Genomic DNA, 16,062 nt, shown 5'->3' with positions numbered 1-16,062 from the left:
TATAAATCAGGAATGAAAGAAGGAACTGAACCATTACCTACCTTACAGAAATAAAAGGAATAACACCAGTAATACATGTATGTCAATAAATTAGATAACTTAGATGAAACTTCTCAAGAAGAAATAGAAAATTTTAATAAATACAGGCCTATCACAGATTAAATTAATAACTTTTTTTATACCTTTAACTGCTGTATTGAGATATATTTCACCAAATGGTACAATTAAATGGTTTTTAGTAAATTTATAGAATTGTGCAACCATCACCACAGTTAAGTTTTACAATGTCTCCATCACCCCCAAGAGCTTCTTTATGCCAATTTGCCTAACTCCAGGTAATCACTCATCTGCTCTATAAATTGTCTGGAAATTTCACGTAAATGGAATTATACGAAAGGTATTTTCTTGTATCTAGCTGCTTTCACTTAAAATAACATTTTTGTGGTTTATTTATCGAGCAGCACATATCAGCAATTTGTTCCTTTATACTGCCAAAGAGTATTCTAGCATACGGTTATACCACACTGTGTTTATCCATTTATCAGGTGACAGACATTTGGGTTGTTTCTACTTTTAAGCTATTGTAAATAATGCTGCTATGCGCATTCACATAAAAGTCTTTGTATGGATGTGAATACACATTTCTCTTCTTTTGGGAAGAAATATCCCTCCCTGGTTAGCTATATTCTTAGATATTTTATTCTTTTTGTAGCAATTCTGAATGAAATTGCATTCCTGATTTGGCTCTTGGCTCGGTTGTTGGTTTATAAAACTGGTAGTGATTTTTGGCCTGGTGCAGTGGCTCATGCCTATAATCCCAGCATTTTGGGAGGCCAAGGCGGGCAGATTACCTGAGGTCATGAGTTCAAAACCAGCCTGGCTAATATGGCAAAACCCCGTCTCTACTAAAATAATACACAAAAATTAGCCAGGCATGATGGCACACGCCTGTTTTCCCACCTACTCAGAAGGCTGAAGCAGGAAAATTGCTTAAAGCAGGTTGCAGTGAGCTGAGATCATTCCACTGCACTCCAACCTGGGTGACAGAGTGAGACTCTGTCTCCACCCCACAAAAATGCTAGTGATTTGTACACTGATTTTGTATCCTGGAGTTTTGTTAAAGTTGTTTATCAGCTTAAGAAGCTTTTGGGCTGAGATTGTGAGGTTTTCTAGATATAGAACCGTGTCATCTGAAAACAGGGACAATTTGACTTTCTATTTAGATGCCCTTTATTTTTTTTCTCTTGCCTGATTGCTCTGGCCAGGGCTTAAGTTGAATACGAGTGGTAAGAGAGAGCATCCTTGTCTTGCGCTGGTTGTCAAGGGGCATGCTTCCAGCTTTTGCTTATTCAGTATGATGTTGGCTGTGGGTCTGTCATAGATGGCTCTTATTATTTTGAGGTATGTCCCCTCAATACCTACTTTAAAATATATATATGTGTATATATATATATATATATTTAAATCTGAGGACCAGATGACTTTAATGATGAACTATAACACCAATTTAAATAATTAATTCAATCATTCACAAATACTGCCAAAATAGAAGTGGAGACACCATTTTGTAATTCATTCTAAGAAGCCAATATTAGCCTGATATTTGAAACAAAGATATCACAAGAAAAAAAATAAGACTTACAACCTATAGACCAATACTCCTTATAAGTATAGATGCAAAAACCTTTATCAAAATACTAGGGAATTGAATTCAGCAATATATAAAAAGAATTATATCTTATGATCTAGTGAAATTTATTTCACAATGCAAGGTTGGTTTAACATTAAAAACTCAATCAATATAATTAACCATATTAGTAGAATAAAGAACAAAAACATGGCCATCAAAGTGGATAATAAAATTAACAAAATCCAGGTCTTTCAAGATAAAAATACTCAACAAACTATCGAAGGGAACTTCCTCAACCTAATAAAGGAAATTTTAAAAAAAGAAAACAATTGTTAAATTTATATTTAAAGGTCTAAAAGATATGCTTCCAGGAAAAAGACAAAGATGTTTTTCTATTCAACATTGCACTAAAAGTTCTAGAAATTAGATACTAAGAAAGTAAAAGGTATCCAGAATAGAAAGGAAGAATTAAAGCTTTCTCTATTTACAGATGACATATTACTATATATGGAGAATTCTATCTCACATCAGTCAGAATGGCTATTACTAAGTCAAAAACTAACAGTGCTAGAAAGGAGAAAAAGGAACGCTTATTCACTGTTGGTGGAAGTCTAATTAGTTTAACCATTGTGGAAAAACAGTGTGGCAATTCCTGTAAGACCTAAAAACAGAACTACCCTTCGACACTGCAATCCCATTACTGGGTAAATACCCAAAGAAGTATAATCGTTCTACCATAAAGACACATGAATGCATATGATCACTGCAGCACTATTCACAATAGCAAAGACATAGACTCAACCTAAATGCCCTTCAACTGTAGACTAGATAAAGAAAATGTGGTACATATACACCATGGAATGCTATGCCACCATAAAAAAGAATGAGATCATGTCCTTTGTGGGAACATCGGTAGAGTTAGGGGTCATTATACTTATCAAACTAACACAGGAACATAATACCAAATACCACATGCTCTTACTTACAAGTGGGAACTAAATGATGAGAACACATGAACACATAGAGGGGAACAACACACACTTGAGCCTATCAGATGATGGAAGGTGGGAGGAGGAAGAGGATCATAAAAAATAACTAATGGTTACTAAGCTTAATACCTGGGTGATGAAAGAATCTGTAAAACAAATCCCCATGACTCAGTTTACCTATATAACAAACCTGCACATGTACCCCCAAACTTAAAAGTTTAAAAAAATAAAATTCTAGGGAATCCATTAACATTAAAACTACTAAATGAGTTCGACATGGTTGCAGAACACAGTATCAATGCTGAAAATCAATTGCTTCTCTGTACACTTGAAGAGAACAACCGAAAAATGAAATTAAGAAAACAATTCTATGTGGAAATAAATTGAATGAAGAAATAGGAAATTTGTACACTGAAAAATGGTCAATAATATAACTGATACAGCCATTTTGTAGAGCAATTAGACAATACATATTGAAAGCCCAAAATATGTGCATAGATTTGGACTTATGTATTCAACTTCTAGTAATACACAGTAAAAATGCATAATGTGAAACCAAACATTTATCTACAAGAACTTTTTAAAAACAGTATTATTAAGAGCCAATAGAGAGGAGAAATCCTAAGTGTACAATGAAAGGAATTAGTTAAATGACCCTGACATAGCATAGCCATAAGGTAATACAATGCATTATCCCTATAAAATTAAATTGTTTTTGGAATACTTAAGGACACAGAAAGCCATTCATTGCATTTTAATTGATAGAATCAGTACAAAAAAATATAGGTTAAAATAACTCAAAAAGTATTCTTTGGAAAGAAATACAAATGTAGAAATATGAGTACAGAGAAGGAGGAGACAAAGAGAAATACAGGTATGCCAAAATATCACCTCTGGCCATTATTAAGTATTAGAATTTAAAGAGCCATTTTTCTTTCTGCTTTTCAAAGTTCCCCACTTAAATTTGGCAATAAACTTTAATAATCAGGAAGCGAAGATCATTGATATTTAAGATTAAAATATAAGTTGATGCTGGCAACATTTGTAAATAGGATATGAAAAAGAAGAGTAGCCTTTGAAAAATATTAGAATGCCGCAAAAATAAAAAGATAAACATTCTCTGAAATTATCCAAAGTACCTTGTTAATTACACTGTTTGTCTGAATTAAATAAACAAATTAGAGATTGTATTATTCAATAGATAGTTTGACAATATTTTTGTGTACTGCAAAATTCTTTGCTGAAAAGATAATAGGAAAATCTAAATAAAATTTAGTTTCTGATATTTGATAACATAAATGAGGCCAAATAAATATACTGAAGATGATTTTCTAAAAATCAAATATTTTTTTCTTGATAACCTTGCTGGACTGTTATCTACCGAAATATCACTGTTCATGAATGTAGATGAATAATTACTTCACACCAAATCCATGGAAAATGAACAGTATAACACATCTGAGTACACCTAATCTTATATATAAGATAAAAGGATTTTAATGTGCTTTGATGTCAGAAAAGCAACCTTTACTACTTCCTTTACTATGCTTATTTAATACAAGAATAGACAAAAGAATGAACTTGTAGCCAATAACATGTCATGTGAATCATATGTACACAAAACCTATAAAACTTATCTCAACTGAAGTACTGAACATAAAAAAAGCAAAATTAATCTTTATCATTTTCTAATATCTAAACTTGTTCTGAAACTTTATTTTTCACCTGAAAGCCAATTAACAGCTTACATTGCTCCTAAAATAAAATTTAATCTAGTAAAAATAACATTACTAAAAATTGGATTATTAAAGATCGTATTTAGTAGCATTCAAGACAATTTTGTTGTTATGAGTTACTTTCAGTTAGTTCTATTCTATACCTATTCAGGAGAATCAATCTAGCTATGTTTGAATATTTAAAAAGAAAGTTTTGACATAAGAATCTTATTCTTTGATTCCCAGATAGAATTTTGATTCCTGCTTGGAATGATACAGCAATATGCACTTTCACATCATACGTAGAGAGAAGCTCTCTCCTTGGGTACTTCTGTCAGAGAATCTATGCAGCAAAAGCCTACTAAAGCTGGCTCCTGAAACCTGACCAGTGGTATCTCTTCCTTCTGGGCACATTTCAGAATAGGTTTTTGTCTGTTTATTTTTGTCTTTAAATCACTAAATTACAAGGGGTACAATATAAAAGGAGCCAATATCATAGCAACTCCTCTTAAATCTTCACAACATGTCTTTGATAATTTCAGGTAGTGGTTCACGACCATACGCCATTCAAATGTAAGTAGAAAGCACCAACTGCCTAGAATATAAGTGATTTTTTTAGCTAGCCAAAACTTTAGTGTCCTTCAAAATGTGTAATATTTTGAATTTTCCAGAACGTATAACAAAGACCATACAATCATAGGTCCCCTGTACATGCCCTCTGCTCCTCTTGAGACACTCTGTGGCATAAGCCAAACCCTCCAGTAATCATTTAACTAAATTAAGTTATATACAGGCATGCTTAAAAATCAGAAAGGAAAACCCTCTACAAATAGATCTTTAGTGATCTTTAATAGGTTATTGGTTAGGATTACCCGTAATTACAGTAATATGAGGAATAGAAAACAGAAAACTTACTTCTTTAGGGGAAAATGACATCCTACATTCCAGAGATGTATTTTCCTCTATTTCCAAAGAATATATATAAGGAAATGCAGGGTTTTTAAATTCCTCTGTAAGAGATGAAAAAGTACATACGTTCATAACAATCAAAAAACAATTTCTGAAATATTTGTGCAGGGCTATTTGAAGATGCAGAGTAAAGAATTGTTCTAAATACCAAGATTCTAATTACCAAAACTGATGTCTATACGTGGAACAAATATACATTCAATCAGCAAAACAGTGACAGGGTACTCATTAAAACATAATTCCAAAGTTCAAGAAGCATGCTACAGTCATACTCAGATGAATATAAATAGGACTAAAGGGAAGGGTCAAATAATTGACTAAACCTTAGTGCCTGGAACAGCTAGGAGCCTCCCTTTCCAGTGAAAATTGATCAGGGAAGAGTGAGATCTCCTTTGATGCCTCAAAGAGTTCATAAATAATATAAATGCATATCCATTACCTCACTGATATACTTACTGTTCACTTTTTGAGGATATGTAAGATGTCTTACTTATTTTTATGGACCTAAACTCTACTATCTTGCCTGTAATTGGGATTCAACAAATATTTAATGAATAACATATAATTAAAGCAATGTTTAGGAAACTTTCTGTGAGAATCCAGATAGTAAATATTTTAAGCTTTGTGAGATATATGGTTCCTATCACAGCTATTCAACTCTGCCAGTATAGCATAAAAGCAGCCATAAGCATTATACAAATGGGTCTGTGCATGTTCTAATAAAATCTTATTTATGAAAACAGGTGTTAGGTCATATTTAGCCCATAGGTCTTATTTTGACAACCCATGAAGTAAACAGATAAAATGCACTTATAAAAATTCATATTTTGTTTAACTCTAATTTAACTTAAAGATACCTAATACATGAGCAAACATATACAGATAGCTCCCCAAAGACATTTATCTAAAATTATTGGGCAACTAAAATGATTCATAATTTTATGTTCATTTAAGGCATATACTTATATACAATGTAGTAAACTTACCATATTTAACCCACTAATAAGAATGGTTACATTTCATGTATTACCAAAGTGTTTTTGATATTAATGATGTATTTCAACAAATAAAACCATGATAAGTTACAGAGTGTAAGAAAAACATGCAGTGGTCTTTAAAAACATTTAGGAATAACTGCCCCTGATTGTATTATTTTTAGAAATTATACCACAGGGCAATTTAAAACTGTTTTCCTTTTACAATGATACCATTATAGTACAAAACATATACCTGATTTGTCTTTAAGATCCATTGAAAAATCTGGAAAGTCTTTTAGATTAAACTCCACTCTGGCACGTGTTACACCTTTGTTTTTTACTACAAATGGAATAATCTGCGTACCACCAACATAGGCGCCAGTGAATTTAATTACTTCCTAAAATTTTAAAAATATAATTAGAAAATATAATAATAGTTTATGAAAATACAAACTAAAACTTGCAATGTTATGTTTATCAACGAAATTATTAACTGCAAAGCAAACTCTATAAAAAATTAGTCACATTTTCCTTCCTCTTCCCCACCTCCTATATGCCTCCTATATGTAATGAGTTAATAAATCTTATTAATTCTTTCCCTTTCTTCACCTCTTCTCCATATTGTAAGTGTATGAAATTAGTAAAACATCATTTTTCATCTAGTTTCTAGATTTTTACTTTCTCAAACTCTCCCCTTTATAACGAATCCATATTTAAACTAATTAAGAATTTGATCACATCACATTTTTTAAAAAATTTGATGGTTTCTCACGATCTACAGGACCATGTCCAAGCTCATTAGCAGGTCTCATAAAGCTCACCATGGCCTTCTGCTGCCTCATGTTCCAGCTTCAGCTAGCTCCACTCTCACCCTATCACTTAATATTTCAGCAAGCTGTATGAGGGCATTCCCAACCAACATCTGCTGCTTCACCCTTCTGTCTTCACCCTTTTAGTGTCCCTTGTGTCAGGAAAGCCTTTCTATAACTTGCAATTGCCTAATAAAATATTACAAAAAGTTCAATTGGATAAACCACAATTAATCACGCTGTGCTCAGGACCAATTCTCTTTCTTATATTTACTTACATTATGAGATCACATAATTCATTTATTTATTTATTTTCTTATATGTCTCTTCTACTGGACCTTATTGTAATTCACTTTTGTATCCCTAGCACCTATCTGACATCTACCTTAAATAAACAAGGAATTTTTATTAAGTGTATCTGAACTGTAGCTCACAGCCCAGGCATGTACTTATACCACAAAACTCTTTAGAATTCCTCCTTGTAGTGGAGTTACTAAAATAACATGGAGTTTCTTAGTAAAAGAATTACATATAACATTTAAAGGAGATTGAGACAAGAGCATCCTAATATTGAGAAAAATTCCATATGAAGGTAGAATGGCTACTATTTGTTTCATTTAAAATGTCAACCCAGTTGTATATGTGAAATTTGTAAAATTCAAAATGGAAAATGAAAGTTTGATGTTTTGTATATGTAAAAATAATCACTCTTCTTATACCATTAAATTGAGCATATATGCAAATGAGCATTGAATATGTGCTCATTTGAACAAAATATCCTAATTGTTATTAAGGCACATAGTCAGTGCCATATCCCTTACGGTATAGTTAATAAATATTTTGCTAAAAATATCTAGTGATGTGTGAATATTATTTTTAAATCTCAGCTATGTCTAAAATCCTATAAGGGCATATTGATAAACTATATTAATGTAACATCCTATAAATTATTCAGTTATAGCATAACACGTAAAGCATGCCAAAAATGACTTTAGGATGAAAAAATAAAGTGATAAAAGACTCAGAACTGTCTAATATTTTTCGAGGAAGGATACCATAGTAATGGAAAAATAACCACTCCGGATATTACAGAGTTTAATCTCCAGGAATCACACAGTCTTGGACAACCTATGCCTTCATCATTGAATAAAGAAAGGTTATAAAAGCATAAGTTAAAGCCATACACTGGAATTTTGGTGATGCCATTTAAATGCAGACCAGCAGTGAGCCCCCTACCTGAGGCAGTCAGCTGACCTCTTCATCATCAGTTTCTCCTCAGTTTAGCTCCCCACAAGTATGGTGATATGTGTTAACACTACTAGTGGGAGAAAAAAACAAAAGTACAAACAACCCCCAAATAATATGACAACTGCTCTGATGGTGATGTTCCCAGGGCATAAGATGTTTGTAATGCCTTATAAATGTCACAATGGAGGGGCCCTACTTTGAAGAACCAAAAGTTTCTTTGAATAGGTATGTCTAGATCTAATTCCTAAAGGACTGGCCAGAATAACAACAAAAAAGTGGTGTGTGTGTGTGTGTGTGTGCATTTTATCAACTCTAGAATTACGATTTCTCAGGGCACATACAGTAATTCAAAAATAAATGTGACTCTAGTTCAGAAAATGCAAATCAAGACCACAGTGAGGTATCATTTTATACTCAATAGATTGGCAAAATGTAAATCTGACAATATAACTTGTAGAATAATAGAATTTGGAGCAATGGAAATCAGAGAGGAAATTTTAGAAATAATCTTGTGAAGTCAAACACACGCATAACTCTATGTCTCAATAACTCATTCCTAGAGAACCTCTACCCCAGAAGATATGCATATGAATGTTCACAGCTACAGGGAACCAGTTTTTGTATTTAAAAAAAAAAAAAAAAAAAAAAAAACCAGAAACACGTATTGGGATGAACAACTGAAAAAGCATGTAAATTATAGTTGTCTACAGAAACAACTGCTATGCAATATGACGATGATTAACATACTGTTACACACCATTTAAATGAATGTTGTAAACACAATATTTAAGTAAAAGTAACTCACCAAGGCTACAAATAGTACATCTTTGTTATAAAGCTCAAAAACAAAGGAACTAAATAACAAACAATGAAAGCATTCATATTTATATTTATGTGGTGTCATTTTAGACAAGTGGTTATCTCTTATAAGGGACAGTATCATAATGAAGATGATTTCAATAGTACTGGTAGTGTTCTGATACTTTTGTTTAGTGGTAAATTCCTAAACTTTCATTCAATATTCTATTTCATCACTAACATTTATATGACATATATTAATTTTTAACTTTACATATAGTAACTTTTAATTAAAAATCATATATTGGAAAATATTTTTAAACATAAAGGGACTAACTAGAAACACATAACAAATAAAAATCACCACACTCAAGAGTTTCATCACACAAATAAGTAACATACTCACAGGACTGATTTCTATATCAGCAATTTCAGCAGTTCCACCAATCCTAAGGTCGATAAGATTTGCATGATGAATAGCAATCTGATTTAGGAGAAATACAAAATGTAGATACCACATTAAAATATAATCATAAGTTGCTAAAGTATCACCTGACATTCATATAACATTTTTTCATTTAAATAATAGTAACATATTATAAATGCACAAGATTTTTTCTGTTAATTGTCATCACATTTCTAGTTTTGCAGAATTGATATTCCTAAGAAAAGTGAGTGTTTAACCCCTTAGAATCACCATAAAGGTGATTGGCTGATGGTTTGTGAATTTGAATGCAGAGTTCTACCTACTCAACTAAACTTTATTGCCACTCCCTGCAGTACAATTTTTATTTATCTAATTTCAAAGCATTATTCAAAATTTTTAGAAAAACAAACAACAGAATGATTGCAGTATGTATCTTCCCCTAGAAAGATATGAATATGCACAATAACCATAATAGTAATGATAGCAGCTAAAAATTGCTGTGTATGCGGGTCAAGTACAGTGCTAAAGACATTATTTCCTTTTTGGTACTCAACATGCTATTAGATAACGACTGCTAATATTCCTAATTTTAAACAGAGGAAACTGACTCCTGCAGAGGCCAACTATTTGGTCTTTTTCATAAGATCACAAACCTGAAAGCAGCAGCAGTTAAACCAAGGCCTGCCTGAACATTCTATTGCTTCCAAGAAAATTAAGATAACAAATTAAGAATTTAGTTGTATAATTCCACAAAATAAGAACTATATAGTATCTGAGTATACAGTTGTTTAAGCAAAATCTCAGAAGTGCAAAAATATAATTCCCTGGACGTCTTATTTATATAAGCACAGGAAAGAGTCAAGGCCTACATTTAAATTTAAATGTATATTATATCTAAGAAAGTAAAGTGAGTGTATTTTACTCTTCCACAGAGTCATTGATACTGTTATATGCAAATAAACTATAAATTATCAGTTTTCAGAATTACTGGGGAAATCAATATGCCAACTAGATAGCCTTATTAAAGTTTCTATAGTCATAATCTTGTATGATTGCCACATTTTATTCAGAGTATATAGTGCATAAAAAACATATTTGACTAAAATCAAAAGAAGCATAACTTAATGATTCAGAGGAAATTACAAAGTGACGTGTTCTTCATTAATAAACCCCATACACAAGTCTCAACTCCCTATGGCTGCCTTTTACTCACCGCCCAAACATTCCTTATTCATCCAAAACTCCTGGATGTCATAGCTTATTAACCACCCTAGACCACTGGTCTCCTGACATTTTCATCTCTAGAGACTTAAACTACACCACTGACAACATTACTCTTCATAAATGCACAACCTCTGAAATCATAAATTCATTCACCTGTCTCATTTTTACAACTCCCTTCACCCTTGCTTTCTCACTCATTTTCAAAGACAACAGTTCCTAGATGTCGCATATCACATAGACTTTCAAACCTGTGATGTGTAATATTCCCCCAATCATCCCCAACTCACCTTTATCCTCTATATTTTCCTACATTCCATTTCTTTCAACTTTTACCACTCCAACTTCTCAATTATATATTTGGTTCACTTATAAACATCTGGACCCATAGAGGGACAGCAGAAAAATCCTCTTTCACCCCTAAGATGAATCATTAGCCTTCAGACCAGAATGTATATGTGGCTGCCTCTTTACTAAACATCTCTACATTAAAATCAGAAAGATAACTTCTACTCAAGCAAACATTTTCCTCTAACAGGTATACTCTGATCTCTTTCTCTCTAAACGTTGCCACCATTTATCTCGCTCGTGACTTCCTCATCTTATTTATGTGAGACCCCTTTTCAATCACCAATCCCCATGTATTTATCAATTTCTCACCAGTTTGTCTGCCTGGATCTCTTCACCAGACTAATAACTCTGCATTCAATCTTTCTGGGCCAAGCTTACTGCTTTATCACCAAAGTGATCTCTAAAAAATGCAAATCTCACTGTGAAATCCCTATAGTTAAAACTTTTACCTCTTAAAGCCTGAACTTCTTAATGTTGATAAGGCCCTGTGTGACCTAAAACTTACGTGGGTCATATAAGTACCTTTTTTTCGCACCATCATCCATTCAACAGTATAATCTAGTCATGTTAATCTTCAAGTTTCTTAAGTCTGCCTTTCAGCTATCTCTCTCAAAAGCCTCAACACATGCTAGCCTTGCACAATCTTTCCTCCTCAACGCCCTCACCCCACTACCATCCTTTTAATTTGGCTTATTCTTAACTTCACATGTCTTTCAGATATACCTTCATCTAGAAAGCTGTCTCTGATAATTTAAGACTGAGTTGTGTATCTCTCCTGTGTACTTCCTTAGCCTGCTATATTTCTTTATCACAATACTTATTTAAGCATAGTTTAATTATTTATTGAGTTGTTTGTATTCCCCACCAGATTGTAAGCTCTTTGACATCAAAGACCCGGGTTATCTTGTTAATCACTGAATCCTTAACATTTACAAGAGATTGGTCCATGATATGAATGTTGAATAAATAAATGAGTCTCATTATAATATAATGTTAATAAAAGTAAGATTAGAAAAAAAAGCATAATTCTCGAAAATATAGTGGGAATTAAGTTTAGTAAAATATATATTTTTGGTGGCCTTTTTTATTTTTCCCAGAATATTGTGTTTAAAAGTATTCTACACAAGTCTCAGATCATATATCACAAAATATAATTTATAAACATTTTCAACACATTTATTTATGAAAACAAGATATTCTTAAGTGATTTGTTTGAGGGTTGGGGAAATCAGTTTTTATTATATTAAATTACCTATTATTTAATCATGTATAGTTATGGGCCATTCAGGAATAACATGGAGGATGTACTTAAAGTTATTCATTTTGATCTGATAATAGTGTATATATTATTTTTAATGTGAGTAAATACAAACAGTTGATCATACAATTGACCAAGAACACTCTAGTCTTTGAGTTTTACAGTTAAGTTTTACATATACTGGTCTTATATATTTTATTTATCACTTAGAGAAGTGCCTAGCATCAGGGTAATATTTTTTATTTAGATAATTCACAGAACCTAAAGCAGTAAAACATTTTATGTGTGCTCTAAAATATAGATATTAACATCACATAGAAATTCTACATAATTCATATTATTTAAAACTATTTAGAATTAGCATTGCAAAATTGATTATTTTTTTCCGAAATCTACCTAACTAATCACGAAAAAAAGCAACCCTTTTCTCTGTGGCTATTTAGGGTTTGTCAAAACTCCAAAATGCCAGATATCATTGCAATTTCATAAGAAAGTACCTCATATTGATGGAAAGTATCCATTTCAACTTAGTAGAAATTCCCATTACCAACTTTCTTCAAAAATATTTTCTGAAAATCCTCTCCAAGTTCTGCTACCAATTTTTCATTAGATGATAAAGGTAAGTGCTTTTTTTAATCTCCAAAAACTACACTTCTTTAAAGTTAACTTAGTTTCTAGAAAAATCATATGCATTTAGAAAATTGCTCTTTACTATCATAACTTTAAATTCCATTCCTAATAGAAGAATTAAAACAAGTTTGCTAATAATAAACATGTGTACTGAATTTTGTAGCATTATACCTACCATTATAGATAACTTAACCAACAAACCCACATAGACATATGTAAGGTGCAAAAACTCGTATATATGGACATACCTTTGCTCTTGTATCAAACTTGCCTGCCACAGTGGGTTTACAAGAGATATTGAGAACAGCTATTCCCCCAAATGGAATTATTCCTTCCGATGGAATAATATTAATGGTAGGCAACAGACTCTGACTATTAACCTGTAATTGAAAATTAGCAGAAATACTACATTATTCTTCAAGATTATAGTTTCAAAGCTTTCATAGGAAAACCTCCATACCACTACCTAAAGAGAAACCTCCATACCACTACCTAAAGAGAAGATCTCCAGGTACAGAACAGGAGAGGATTTTGCAATAGTATTTGAAAATACCAAAGGTTCAAATAGTTTGGACTAAAACAAAAAATTGCAACCCTATCCAAGAAAACAGAACCTTCAGTAGTGACAACAGCCAATTCAAATAGGATGATAGGATGCTGAAGTTTATTATCTGGAGTGCTTTTAAGACAGCAAAACTTAAAAAGATGATGTTTCTGTTTGAGAAGATGACAAAATGCAACATACTATTTTTGACGGTTTGTTTCCCTGATCCTAAAAACTCAATGTTAGTGAGGAGGTAGGATGATGAAGTTATCTCTCATTCATTCTCTCCTTGACAGAAAGCCTAATGTCTAAGATGTTATTTTGATCTTCAGAAAAGTTCTCAGTAACTTACCAATTATTTATTGTATGATTTTTCCTAGGCCAATTTAAACCTTTTTTTTTTTTTTATTTTTGCAATTTTTTTTTTTTTTAATATATATATATATATTTTTTTTTTCCTTCTTTTTTTTTTTATTGCATTTTAGGTTTTGGGGTACATGTGATGAACATGCAAGATTGTTGCATAGGTACACACATGGCAGTGTGCTTTGCTGCCTTCCGTCCCCTCACCTGTATCTGTCATTTCTCCCCATGCTATCTCTTCCCACCTCCCCACCCCCCGCCCCTCCCCCATTTCCCCCCAACAGACCCCAGTGTGTAGTGCTCCCCTCCCTGTGTCCATGTGTTCTCATTGTTCAACACCCGCCTATGAGCGAGAATATACGGTGTTTGATTTTCTGCTCTTGTGTCAGTTTGCTGAGAATGATGGTTTCCAGGTTCATCCATGTCCCTATAAAGGACGTGAACTCATCGTTTTTGATGGCTGCATAATATTCCATGGTGTATATGTTTTACCATGCTTTAAGCTAGAATAATTTGAAGGAAAAATGTCCAAGAGATTTTTGGGACTAAAGGAACAAATAGACTATGTAGGTAAGAATTAATTCTAAAGCAGCAGAGTAGAAAAGAGTCTCCTCATTTTTCAGTTTTGCTAAAGACTTAATGTGGGCAGAAAATGACACATTAATGTAAAGCCTGAATGGAAAATCTCAAATGCTAATCTCTATTCCTATTACTGGGAGGGGAGGCTGGTCTTACTACATTTTTCAGTTAAAAAAAAAAAATCACCACTTTGCTCCTCTTTCCATTTAAATGAGGAGCAACAACCATAAACATCCTCTCTCTAGAATGGCCTTGATCTAGGTCCCAGGTGCTACCATAATGGTCCTGATTACAGAGTAAAATGAAAAGCAAAAATATATAACTAAATATAGACTGTAACATTTTAACATATATTTAAAAAATTAAACATCTATTTTTTTTTCAATAAAACCAAATTACAGAAAGAATAAAACAGAAAAAAGAAGAAACAGAGAGGCTAAGGAAGGTAGTGAGAAAAACTGTTCTTACAAGAAATTAAAAGGACAAACTAGGTGAACCTTACTCATAAATTTCATATGAAGTATCTACAAATTAGCAAAAGTGAAGAATAAAGTATTAACTTCATAGTATTATGACCATGTCATCTGATCCAAATAAGAAATTACCAACACCCTATATTACCTTGAAATAAGCATGGTTTTGTCCTACATTTTGAAGAATGGCTTTCTTCCAAGTTGTTAAGCCTTGAGGGCACTCACCGAAGAGTATCCTTGGCTCCAAAAATACAACCTTGGTGCGACCAGGCTAATAAAGAGAGGAGGAAAGGAAAAATACAATTGAATTAATGGTAAATAAAATACTCTGTTTAATTGTTTTGGTCACAGAAATATTCTAATTTTGAATATATATTGACCAAAGATATAACTACTAAAATAATAATCCTCCTATATTCATTATTCAATATGTTCTAACATGCAAAATAAATCACAAATAGGGTTTTATATGTTAATTTTGATGAAAAACTACCCAAGGTATGATAATTTTATTTTCCAAAATTTAAACTAAATCTGTGATAATCTAGTTAGGATGGGGTAATAACATCATGGGAGATATTTTATTTAGATATTTTGGCTGTAATAATAATTAAATCTTTAGATATTTAGAATTTAGATATTTAGATATTTTAGGTAAAAATATATACATATTGATGGAAATCATAAAAAATAATAGTAATAATATTATTGTGTACCTAGTATTAACCAGATATACAATTAATTTTTACCTACATTTCCACTATGTTCTATCAGTCCAGAAAGTACCCAGAGGAAAGCTAGGCTATGCTTATGTTTTTCATCTTTAAATACAAAGAGACTATATGGGGTCTGGTATAGTGTAGGGGTTCAATAAGTAAATGTTAAATGAATGAATGGATGGTACTAATCACATTTTACAGTGGAAGAAACCAAAATTTAGGTGATTAAGTACTTTGTCTAAGTCATAAAATGATTGCATAACATTCACCAGCTCCACAAAACATGTAAAAACATGTTTCAATAAACATATGTAGTTCTTAATGTGTCAATCGTGTGTGGTTTCTTTACAGCTAACAAAATT

The 16,062-nt window shown here is 32.2% G+C and overlaps 1 protein-coding gene across 1 annotated transcript in view; it reads right to left on the bottom strand.

Annotated features, from left to right (window-relative positions):
- The window catches only part of CFAP47 (cilia and flagella associated protein 47), a 440,981-nt gene that overhangs the window by 352,463 nt on the left and 72,456 nt on the right, over positions 1–16,062 (bottom strand). Inside the window, exons 17-21 of the mRNA XM_003924170.4 lie at positions 15,130–15,252; positions 13,271–13,402; positions 9,542–9,619; positions 6,534–6,678; positions 5,250–5,344 (exon numbers count right to left, since the gene is read on the bottom strand). Coding sequence (XP_003924219.4) covers positions 5,250–5,344; positions 6,534–6,678; positions 9,542–9,619; positions 13,271–13,402; positions 15,130–15,252 — 573 coding nt within the window. The remainder of the gene's footprint in view (positions 1–5,249; positions 5,345–6,533; positions 6,679–9,541; positions 9,620–13,270; positions 13,403–15,129; positions 15,253–16,062) is intronic.

The sequence above is a fragment of the Saimiri boliviensis genome, chromosome X (genome assembly GCF_048565385.1).
Source record: "Saimiri boliviensis isolate mSaiBol1 chromosome X, mSaiBol1.pri, whole genome shotgun sequence".
Taxonomy (NCBI): Eukaryota; Metazoa; Chordata; class Mammalia; order Primates; family Cebidae; genus Saimiri; species Saimiri boliviensis.
The sequence above is the reverse complement of the archived record's forward strand: the minus strand, read 5'-3'. Positions and strand labels throughout refer to the sequence as shown.